At 48.4% G+C, this 11,867-nt stretch overlaps 3 protein-coding genes across 3 annotated transcripts; 1 reads left to right on the top strand and 2 right to left on the bottom strand.

The window, feature by feature from the left end:
• Nucleotides 1-251: 251 nt before the first annotated feature.
• QC762_602785 (uncharacterized protein) lies at nt 252-2,073 on the bottom strand (the record flags this gene model as incomplete). The annotated part of the gene is given in 7 exon segments (XM_062891966.1): nt 252-575; nt 670-805; nt 816-894; nt 970-1,213; nt 1,301-1,344; nt 1,467-1,947; nt 2,015-2,073. The coding sequence occupies 6 exon segments, from the start codon at nt 1,519-1,521 to the stop codon at nt 252-254; spliced, it is 882 nt and encodes a 293-aa protein (XP_062740517.1). The 5' UTR covers nt 1,522-1,947; nt 2,015-2,073.
• Nucleotides 2,074-2,193: 120 nt separating this feature from the next.
• Nucleotides 2,194-3,769, top strand: QC762_0093790 (uncharacterized protein). The gene is made up of 3 exons (XM_062884087.1): nt 2,194-2,473; nt 2,530-3,223; nt 3,293-3,769. Exons 2-3 carry the CDS (start codon nt 3,004-3,006, stop codon nt 3,304-3,306), a joined length of 234 nt encoding a protein of 77 aa, XP_062740516.1. The 5' UTR covers nt 2,194-2,473; nt 2,530-3,003; the 3' UTR covers nt 3,307-3,769.
• A 2,099-nt stretch (nt 3,770-5,868) lies between these two features.
• On the bottom strand, nt 5,869-9,567 carry QC762_602790 (uncharacterized protein). Its single transcript, XM_062891967.1, has 5 exons — nt 9,363-9,567; nt 8,564-9,312; nt 7,548-8,286; nt 6,414-7,489; nt 5,869-6,354 (listed from the first exon to the last, which is right to left on the bottom strand). The coding sequence occupies exons 2-5, from the start codon at nt 8,568-8,570 to the stop codon at nt 6,287-6,289; spliced, it is 1,890 nt and encodes a 629-aa protein (XP_062740515.1). The 5' UTR covers nt 8,571-9,312; nt 9,363-9,567; the 3' UTR covers nt 5,869-6,286.
• Between the last annotated feature and the right edge of the window lie 2,300 nt (nt 9,568-11,867).

The following is an 11,867-nucleotide window of genomic DNA, read 5'->3' as shown; positions in this document are numbered from 1 at the left end:
TACCTAGCTGAAATATGAAGAGAATATCATTCCTTCACCTAGTACTAATTTATCTGACAAGTCTTTGAAGATAGATTCAAGAAAGCCACCAAGTATCTGCAACGCCTGAGTAGGTGGTTGGTAACTGCTTTCCATCAACTATGGATTACTTTAACAGCTCATTAAACTCGTCATGACAAAGAGAGAAGTAAATGGTATTGCAAAGCCTCCGCTAGGCACCAGCACCACATGCACATGCACAAAAAGATCAATCAGTCCGCAACAGGTACCCCAACTTTTTGATTATGTGCCAAGTTGGAAAGCAGAGTAGCCATCACACTGGTATACGCAAAGAGAAGCAGGAACTTGTGGTCTGACTGCAGCCCGCCGCTTCCACCTCCAAAGTAGAACGACCCAACGCAGAATAAGAGACTGAAGGCTATGGGAACCATCACACTGTCAATTTTCTTCATGGGCACTAGGTACATTATTATAACAAGAAGAAAGAAGAAGATCACTGCCATAAGAACGATAAAGAGATGTGATAGGATGCGGAAGGTGGGATAGCTCATTGTAAATGACTTTCGGGTCTCTGGCTCTGGTTGGCGGAGGAGAAAAGAGTTGGTAGAACATACAGTGTTAGCATCTCAAGATCTGTGGAACCAGACTTGTCAACTAGAACAGAATTACCTTGATGCTAGAACCTGCTTTGCTCAATGTCTCTGCGGCGGAAACCACAAAGTCGTCGATGGCGCTGGGCCGTGGGCCCAGAGACCAGTAGCCTTCAGGAAGCAATCCACAGCCCGAGTTCTCAGGGTCCCATCCTCTGTCCCAACACCAGAGATAGTATTGCTGTCAGGGTCTGGTTGGACGAATGCTGATGCATGATGGTGTTGGCGAGTGTGAAAACCGTCCCTTTATACAGACCATCGTGGGTTAGCCCTGTCTCTTCTGACAGTCTGCTCCAGATTACAAAATAATAAGACATACCGAGTTCCTTACACTCCATCGTAAGCCTGTCGACAAGCTCCTGCTTCTTCCGACCAAGAGCATTTTTCGTCAGGCACTTCTTATAGTCATCCTGACCCTGTGCTCGGGTCTCCTTCTCCAACTCCTTCACCTCTTGGAAGGTCTCTTTGGACTTGGCCGCCCAGTGGTCCAAAATGAAGGAGAACTGTGCTTCGCAGGCAGGGAAAAAGAGCCACTCTCGGCATCCTTGTCTCTCTTCTGCAATCTGAGTGCGTACGAACGGTTGTTCTGGGTTGAGTCAGCCTGCAACCAGGCAGGTGGGTGTGCAAGGTAGACCAGGGAGTATACTTACCACCGCTGTCGTCCCCTCCAGCCTCTGGGAAGGGAAAATCTGAGCTATTCAGGGTTTCCGTGTTGCTTATGGGGCTACCATCACTGCTTAGTGAGAAAGACGGCAGCCCTCAGAGCCTTACGGTCTGGTAGAGAATGCAGGCCGATAAAGAGTTGTTTGTACTTACTCGTGACTTCCTGGATGGACAACCCTTTCTCCAGATCAAGTTTGTCTAACTCCATGATCGCCAGTATATCTTTCTGTCTCCTTTACGATGATGTCGTGAAAGAGAGAAGCCGTGAAGGAGAGAGCTACGCGGTCCCCGCGGGAGGTAGCTTAATGGCAGCCAAACCTCATGACATCCAGAGAAACTGCCACGGCTGTTATCTCACAGACCCATCATCGGTTATCCAGAGCCTCGTGCTCGCCAATATACTCTCAAGCACCAAGGCGCTCCATCTCCAGGTGGTGAACGTATGCCCAGCAGGCTACTCCGGCAGATGCTGCTCAATCGACCACCTATGATGGGCGCTGAAGGCATGCAAGCCATGTTGCATGTTGACTGATCCGACCTTGGGAGGGTGAGATTTCTTCAACCAAGACAACGCAGAGAGAGCGGAATGAGGCCTGGATGGGAGAAAGCAATTCCTCCTAATGAGTACAATAGCCTGGAATGTGCGTTAGCGCTCATGCTTCAATGTGTCATCAATGGCCAAGAAGAGATATGATACAGACTTAATCAAGTGTGCGCATCCAATTTGACTCTCGGAGATCTAGTTAGTAGTAGTTGCGATGATGTCGTTGGGAAGAATGAGTGTTTGATCCCACAAGGCTGCGGGAACAACCAACAAAAATGGCGCATGGTGGTGGTTGCAGCCTCCGGGCGGGACGGCATCTTTCTCATTTGTGGATATCAATCACACACCATACTCGAACTATTTTGAACTTGCAGCAAGGCTTTGGGCAATGGTGGGTATAATATGCAGGAAATAGATGGCTTAGTGATCAACCGGCATAATATGGATGTGCTTCTTCTCTTCTTTATCTACAGAGATGCGCCCTGTCTAGCAACCATCCGATGGCCCTGCCTCCAACATCTTTGGCCATTATATACAGACGAGCTACCCCCTATTCTCTCCACCTTGGCCATCAATATACTCCATGTGTATCCCAAAAAAGGGACCAACCTCCCGGGTATGTTGATGCCGCCTATCTTGCGTTGTGTATTCCTCCATCTAACGTCGGGAAAGAAAACGAAGATATGTCGAAGAAAGGGAATGATTTTTGAAGTCAACAGCCCTCGAAACCAACAACTCTCTACATAATGGTGATCCCCGGCACCGAGATCGACGTGAAGCAAAAACGAGATCTGCACCGATGGCATCCACGACCTTGCCGAATACCAACATCTTCAAGTATAGTGATGATGCTAGAAGAATATGACACAACGGCATATAGACGATTTTGAAGTCCCGGAAAACTTGCATGATGCTGAACGAATGGGATCACCTTGAATTCTTGTACTCTTGGTCACTTGGTGTCGGTTTGGGCTTCTGGGTGGAAGGTGTCGGCACAACTTGACGTGCATACTGTTTGGCCTTGCCCTTGGCTGCAAGAAGTTGTTCGGACTTCTGGTCGACCGAGCCAAAATAGGAACGTCTGCCGTAGACGCCGGCGGGTTACTTTGGAAGATCTTTGGCCAAACGAGCAGTCTTCACGAGAACATGTCTTCTACTCTGGAATACTTCCGCGCTCGACATATTGCGAGAGGAGAACGGGGAAAGGTCTTTGGGAGTTTTGTCCTCATGGTGTCGGGTTCGCGAAGCGGTGCTGCTCGTTTTGCTGTCTCTTTGCTTTTGAGGAGACGCTGGCGGGGAAGGGAGTGGGTTGGTGATGGTCATGTTGACGGGGGCAATATGGTCGAGCGCTATGGGGTAACGACAGGTGAGCAGTGAGGATTACTCGTATGACTATGTGTAAAAGTTTTGTGCAAGCTGACCAAAACCCAAACAGGTGGAAGGATTTGAGAAAAGTAAGTAACAAACGAGCCATCATGGAGGAAGAAGACAGAAAAACCTTCAAGTCAGGCATGTTGGACATCATTCAGTGGCTAGCACGTCGCCGAGGGACCCGCCGTTCCAGCACGCGGGAGTACAGGGGCAAATTCGGAAAGCCACTGCGAGCACACGTCCCGGGCCGCGTTCGGTGTTCGAATTCTGGTCACGATGCGGGACTAAGCCTCTCCGCAATCCCCCGACTTGCGTTGTGTGCGGGCTCAGCGGTTCTGAACCAGAAGAAGAGCATAACTTGCCTCATTGATCAACACTGCTTATGGCCTGTATGATCGAATTTTTCTTTTTTTACGAGACGTAGGACCAACAGGGGGTCTGACACCTCGAAAGTTCTCCGCCAAGACGATCATGTCACCCCATTTCGGCGACTGGGGGAGAAATGGCGCCATCATATTTGAATACAAAAGTTGTAGGGATCAGAATGCGTGCTGTGTCTTCTTTATTTGTCCAGACCGCGGCTCGCCATGAGGGGCAGGCTTCCAAGTGATGCTCACATGTCGGAGTCATAACACGCGAGAGCGAAAATTCGCAAATGTAAGGTCCTTGCCCAGTCGTAACGCACCGTTTCTGTGTGGGGGTCAGTGAAGAAAGCTGTCTCTCAGCCAAGGTAACCTAGGTATTTGCTCAGGTTTGGGATAATACGTCCTTTAAAGTTTGTTTTGTGGCTGTCAGGAATCAAATTTTCCTGGCTAAAAAACGTATCTGCTGACAACTGATGAACAACTGGCCTTCGCGCGAACCCGAGCATCTATGGCTGCGCCTCCCTGCCTCTCTCCCAAGACCCCTACCAAAGCTGTGGCTTGGGACACCGTCCTCCTTGGAACAAAAGGTAGCTTGATGATGTGGCCACTCACAAATTTTCAAACATGGTTGCTGATGGCGCAGCAGTGGTGAAATCCAGGGTCAAGGCATACATACAGTAACGCGTTTTCTAGACACGTTGGCTGAACTGGTACCATGTGAAGAGAGCAAAAATATCCAATAATATTCAAACGATCTGGCTACTCCCCAGCGAAATCAAAAGAAATGCTCTCAACGGTCTGTAAGAAAAAAGAACATCTTTGATGGGCAAGCAATCATAAGCTGAGATCATGGACACTGAAAGCTTAGATTACACACCTATGAAGCTTGGATATATATAGGTAAAGCCTAGACTATATGCGTCCAAAGCTTAGATAAGAGATTCCGAATGCTTTGGTAGATTACCGTTCATTATTCTTGTAGAGACCAGCTATGTTCCATCATGATCTCCGTCATGATTTTCGCTTATAACCCTTCTTCCCGGGGTTATGTAAACATATCAAATCTATCAATTCAAAGGAATCTAACAGAGATCCAGATTTTTGTCTGGATTTGGCTTTGGTAGATCTGACTTGGTGCCGGCCTTGGTCACACCGCTCATATGAAAGCCCTAGATTGCCAAAAAGTATCAATCAGTTCTCTGTTGCAGTTCATTATGTTTTCGGCGTACTCTGAGACAGACAGCAGTCTAGATGTGTTGATGGCAGTTTGTGGGGCTCAAAGGTCAATGACCCCTGAATGGACTCGGTGGCTCTCTCACTCGCGCTTGTTCATCATCCTACAACTAATGGTGAAGCAAAGTTACACCATTTTATCCCAGTAGGCACATCTCATCCCGAAGCCACATCTCATCTCAAAGACCAATCTCATCCAAATGGCCTTGTTTGTCTGACCCAGTATTAAAGAACCGTCAAATCCATCTTAGCTATTGCGAGTTAACTCACCATGTTGAGTACCCAGCCATTCATCAAATATGTTTTGCTACTATCACACAGTTAAGACACTAGGTATGTTTCATGGTCACCCATCAAGTGGCCAACTTCCAGTGCCAAAACCCCAGCTCTCCCACCAACTTAAACTATATACACAATAGCACTTTACCACATACACACACGCATATATGCATAGTGAACTCTTCAAACATATTCCTCATGTTACACTCGCAAACGAAAGATCCACACTCTGTCCCCACGTGAGCAAACGAGGTGAAGACAAGAAAAACGCGCCCTCTCACGACGGCCTTTTTTCGCTGCTCGCAAGCGTATCTCCCAAAAAGAACTCACACCCCTTCTCCATGACCTCCCCAATACCAAGACTCTACCCCAACTCTCAGAACCTCGTTAGCCAACATCATCTCACACATAATAACCACTTCAACAACGCAGACAATCTCCCAAAAGAAATCCCAAAGACAAACCATCACCACCAGAAGCTCTCTTGAAGGCTTAGACTAAATAAACATAAACAACATTCTAGGCTTGGATAACCGGTATTAAAAGCTAAGACAAAAGACTATCTAGAAGCTGAGATAAAAGACAGACAACCGACACCAAAAGTTCAGACCAAAGATAAATTTTGAGAATCACCCTGCCCGTTAAATATTTAAAGCTACAAAGTTGCAGTACTGCCCCTCAGACACTATGGGCAGAAGAACCAATCGGGAAAATAAAGGAGACCAACAGTCAATACTCCTCCAAAGCTACTCAAAGCTCCTTCAAAGTTACTCAAAATTCCTTTGAGCTACCTAAAACACATTCAAAGTTGTTCAAACCCCCTTTAAAGCGACTCAGAAAGCCTTCAAAGCTACTGCAAAATCCTTTGACAAAGTAGCAAATAGGCCTTCTGCGCAGTCAACCGGCATATCAATAATCTTGAAAGACTCAAGTCAACAATCATACACATTCACCCCAACTTTCATCAGCAATATCACTTTCTCTAGGGCATGCCCCTATCAACATCAACCCCTCATCATCTCGTGTCGAGTCTTCCTCATATAAAAATTCCCCTGCCGCCTCCTTCTATGCTGTTCTCTTATACTTAGGAGAACCGTCCTCTCAAGTACTCTACAAGCCAGACTAAAAAGAAAAAATCATCGCGTTACCCCATCCTCCCACCCCCTGCCATCACCACCCCCCTAAAGACTCAACCCCAAAGTCCTGTTATTCCCCCCTCCGGCAATACTACTCCCATCGGTCGGGTACCCTACACACGGCCACGTTAGCAATTTGCTGTCCAAAACTCTTCACTGCGAGGAAACTTACACCAAGAACAAATCGCAATGATGGCATATAAACACATAAGCAACATCCCCTCCAACCAATGACTCTTCCCGTCATTTATCAAATAATTCACCAGCAAGACCGCAACAAACAACACCGCCACCTGGAATGGATCAAAGCTCAGCGTCATGGCATCGATTCCCATCCCCCACCCAATGATAACAAGCAAGGGGATGATAAACAACGCCACTTGCATGCTCGAACCCACCGCCACCCCAATAGCAAGATCCATCTTGTCCTTGATGGCAACAGTTACAGCAGTGGCGTGCTCAGCTGCGTTGCCCACGATAGGAAGAAGAATCAAGCCGACGAATTCTTCAGAAACAGCCCCGCTGGCGGTGATGGCGCTGATGGAGTCAACCATGTACTCTGCACAAATGGCGATAACAACCGTAGACCCCGCGAGGGTGGCGATGGCAACGAGAAAGTGCAGTGTGACCTCATCTTTGTCGTTGTCTTCCTCTACACTGCCTTTGCCGGGATTACTGACGGTGCCGCCTTGGGTTGCTCCCGAAGCACTCCTCATAGGAGGCTTGGTCACCATTTCCCGGATCTTTTCATTCTCGGATTGCTCTGACCCCAAGCCATGACCGCTGATAATGCCAGCTGGGGCGACGAGTCCCTGAGAGACAGCGCCTTCGGGGACGCTGCGTCGCATGGGGTGGGTGAATGGTTTGGCTTGAACCTTCTGGCTTTCTTCGGCAAAGACCATTGAGTGCGTCTTGAGCTGGAAGAACAAGTAGGCGCAGTAAACGAAGAGGAGAATGACGGAAGTGCCTCGAGACAGCTTGGCAACATCGTTCTGTGGCGACTGGCTGGATCGGTCAAACACTGTCGGAACGATCACACTGGCCACGGCGAGGGCGAGCAAGCTGGCAGAAGTTTGCGCAACGGTGGTGTTGAAGTATTGTTCCCGTCTCCGCAGCCCGCCAAAGAAGAAGCACATGCCCATGACGAGGAGTAAGTTGGAGAGGATGCTGCCGATGAGGGAGGTCTGAACGATGACGACTTGACGATCAGCAAGCGCGATGATGGCTACGATCAGTTCGACTGCGTTTCTGTCATCATGTCCGGTCAGCATATCACAAAGCGCCATGCGGAGTCAACATAGCATACCCAAAGGTGGCATTCAATAGACCCCCCACAGTCTCGCCCGTCCTGAACGCAATCTCCTCCGTCGCAAACCCCAGAATGGCCGCCAGGGGAACAATTGCCATAAAATTAACCACAAACACGGCAATCTTACTGACAGAGTGAATATTGGCAATTACAATACCAACCGGTGCTGCAATCAGCAACACATTGATCCATGAATTGAAGAATACCCGTTGGATCTGGTTCCTAACCGTGAACGGCTCCTTAGGCTCGACATGCTTGAAGAAACTGCTCGACTCCTTTTTCTTCTTCTTGACGCCATCGGCAGTAGCCCCCTCGGGTGTCGTCGTCGCATCGCCAGTGACACTGCGTTTGAATCTCCAGCGCATCGCTGGTAACTTGTTAAGCGCACTGCTAGTGACCTTCTGCTCCCCTGCCGACAAAGGGTTCGAGCCAACAAACGTCTCACCACTTCCAAACTGGCCATCAGCCGTATCAGGGGCCCGTCCCGATGCATTGATGTTTCTGCTCGTCGACCCGAAGCCGTTCAGCGGGATTCCCGGGGTCCTTGGATCATCCGACGGTCCGATCGGCAACCCCTCCAGCGGGTGGCCTTCGAGATCCTGATCATTGGCCGACTGCCATGCTGCAGTGCTGGTAGAGTCATGTGTGTATTTGTTGCGTGAGTACGGGAATATATTCCACTTCGACTTGTGCCAGGCCACGTTGCGTGCCGCTTGTTTGGTCTGGTGGGCGTTATCTGCAGAAACAAAAGAAGACATTGTGTGGTTAGTGAAGGCTCAGTGTCACAATGAAGGCCCAAACCGGGATTGGCTTGGCATGGTTGGGGGGAAATGCCATGTCACTCGACCTGGAACAGGCAGACGCTGTGTCTCCTTGCGGTTTTTGAGCACTGCTTGCCGTTGTGTACAGCGAGAGGCCTTGACAGCAGATCGCCAAGAGACACACAGAAGCATGGCAACAGGGAAAGCAGAACGACCAGAGCGAAAGGGGCGCCCTGAATCAAGGGTGCTTACAAGACATTGTCCACGCGCTTGTGGTGAAGTGGGTCGAGAGAGGGGCTCGGAAAGCTTATCTGGTATTTTAGAGCTGGTCGGCGTGCTCACGACGTAATCTCGCCGCTTGAGGTCCCGGTGGTTTGGGTAGGATGAATCGGTGGCGCCGTGCAAGGGAGGCACAACGGCTTTGTGGTGGGGTGTTGTCGCGATTGGCGGTTGGTGGAGGGTGATTTGGTTGTTGGTGAGGAGGAGCGTCCTCTCAAGATTGATTGCGGTGCACAGGAAACGAGGAGCGACTGTTGGCTACGAAGGTGCGAAAGAGGACATGTAGATAAGTGCGCGATTGGTGCTCCCCGCCTCGCACGAATGACCGATCTTGTAAGGTGTCAACTGGTCTTATGGCCAGAGTGAAACTTCACGAAACACAGCGGTAAGGATATGAGGGCGTAAGCATGAGATGCAAAGACGAATGAGCACCTTGATGATCCGGAGTTGATAGGTGTGTTTGATAAGTGGTGTCGTGGCAGTAGCAGCTGTTTCGCGAAACCAAGAGGGTGGAGGTGAGGAGGGGCAGTGCACTGCCATGTGGTGGTGTTGCCTAGGGATCGCGACGGGATGAGATATCAAGAGCTCGAGGTTGGTGGCGGTCCGCAGAGGTTCATGTCAGCGCTTCTGGGACAGTGATGAGCGAAGTTTTGGCGACCCAAGGAGGCAGACTCTCGGTCTGGGGAGTATGACAGTCAATACCGGGAAAGAGTTACCTGCCGCTGTTTCTCATGTGAGCTGGGTCTCGGCAGGAAGTGATGTCAACCCTCACCTCACCTCACCATCCATCCCATAGCTGATCATTTCCTGGAGGCCCCCAACCGCACGCACCCACAGTCTCTCAAAGAACCGATTTGTATTCCCACTGTCCTCTTGCAGACCAACGGTGCAACGGTGAATCCAACGATGAGATTCATCAAACCCTCCATCCATGCAAGTCTGTCGTCCTGGTGAAGCTCTTGGAGCAAATACCGCCCCATGATTGGACAGTTCTTCTGTAAGTCAGGTACCGTTGCCCATTTTGTGACCCCTGTCGGAACAAGCTTTTGCCAAGGCCGCCACCTGGCGCCGATCTGGGGTTGACGTGGTTCAAGCGTCCACCACAAGCTTGTCCTTTTCACTCTCACAACTCTCAATCCCACAGAGCTTGGCTTACACTCCATTCTTATCATTTCTCTTGGAGTAACTGTTGACCTATCACATCAACTCTCAAATAAAGCAGTTAGCAGTTTAAGCTTAGATACCCAGAATCAGGGGCTGACACAAACCACAGCAGATTCGCCCTCACCAAAGCCTGAGCCAAGCGGCCGAGGTTCACAAAGACGGCTTGCCTTATTTCTCCTTACACTCAAACTAAGTACCTACCGTAGCACCCCAAGGGTTGTTTAGAAAATAAGCACCTGGTTAGTTCCAACATATCTGCTACTTTTAATTGTAAAATAATTCCACGACTCTGATAAGCAAGTTGAGGCCAGGCAGTCGCAATGGCAGTAGCAATGCCAATGGCAGGGGTGCACAGATACATGCATGTTGCATAGCCTTCTCTATACACCACAGTTTTCTGCCAAATCAACTATCTTGCACCTATACTTTGGGATGCCACTGTGGCTTCTTCCACCAGACTCTTCCCTAATAAAATACTTATCAAGGTTATTCTTAACGTTGAACAAGAATTGCAAGATCATTCTACAAATAAAACAAGTTATATTATAAGACATTCCATTTTTTAACACATCTGTTAAGACCGAGGAAGATATTTAGGAGTACCTTCATGCTTGAAGATCTATATATATAATTAACTCTGTCTTAGTATGAACAAAACCTCTATCATTTTCTACAACAGCATTGGCGCATTGTCATACTTGAGGTAAATCCGAGCATTATTAAGACGCTATCCAAGCTTCATTTCCGGTAGGTTGTCTGAGTTGCAAACCGGCAATCAGACCTGCCGAAGCTAATACTAAACAAGTCCAAATAAGCAAACCAGACGTAGCTGAAACTCTGGCGAATCTGGATTTCCGATGAATTTGGATGACTTGATAGATTTGATATACCTACATAATTCTATTTGGGTACCTTGGAATTAGGTAGGTTTATATATCGGACTTTGCAGTGTGTAGGGTACGGAACTAGAGGAGTTATGAGGCTTATATATGGTAGGATGTGAGGTCTCTTCGTGGATGTAGGCGTCTTTGTTTGTGACGGATTCTCAACTTGAAATCTGTTTAACCCCTAGCTTCTGCTTCGCAGTTAAACATAATGAACAATCTCTGGTTTAAACTTAAAGCAGCCACAAACTTAGGATTGGAAGTTGAAGCCTTGAGTGATGATAGTTTTTCTCTAAGGTCATCGTCTCCCAAGATACTACTAATCCTAAAGATCTCCATCTTCCAAGGATGGGACTCGTCTCAAAAACACCAGTGCCAAGGTAGGTAGGTAGGCACCAAGTCAAACAAGTCAAATCTAACCTAATATTTGACTTGACTTAACTTGGTTTGTCGAAGGCTATGAAGGTCGAAGGTGTTCAAGATCCTTTTACTCAAAATATCAATACACCCGGGTAGATACCGATGGATTTATTTATACAATATCATGAGCTCCCTCTCATTCCGACAAAACCTCTCATCTCATAGACATATCTTATCATCCGAGCATCATATCGTCTCAAAGGCAACATTCTTAGAGGTATTATATCATCCAAAATACTCTTCTACTTCATCCACCATCATCAAGTGGCCACCCAAGCAAACAGCCGCACCTCTTCTACTTGACTTCTCCAGATATCCACCGCAATGGACACTCATATACACACACGCGCGCGCAACCGCTCGATCTTGCACGTCTCAAAGCGCACACACACCACCGTAGGCCACGTCCCCGCTTGCGAACGCGGTAAGGGTACCTAGAGATATCGTCGTTCAAGCGGTGGCTTCATCCAGCTCCCAACGATGTGACTACCAAACGGGCAGTCTCTCCACCATCGCCGCACGTTAACACCGCCTGCCTAGAGCCCCCCGACAAGGGAAGGGGCAGGGCATCATTAGAGACACACACGTCGGGGACAAACCTACTTAAGTAGCATACCTCACATAGATAATATTAAGGGGTCTCAAGGACTCAACAATCGTAACCGAAATCATGGAGAAATGATTGTAAAGTGCTTTTCCTCGGCTTCTAAAGTCATTTTTATATACCTGAGATACCTACGGATATATTTCTTAATTAATCCTCAGACTATCACAGGCCACCCCAACAATCCAAACCACCCCTCGCCCTA

This window comes from Podospora pseudocomata, chromosome 6 (genome assembly GCF_035222375.1).
Source record: "Podospora pseudocomata strain CBS 415.72m chromosome 6, whole genome shotgun sequence".
NCBI lineage: Eukaryota > Fungi > Ascomycota > Sordariomycetes > Sordariales > Podosporaceae > Podospora > Podospora pseudocomata.
This window is presented reverse-complemented; position numbering and strand designations above follow the sequence as displayed.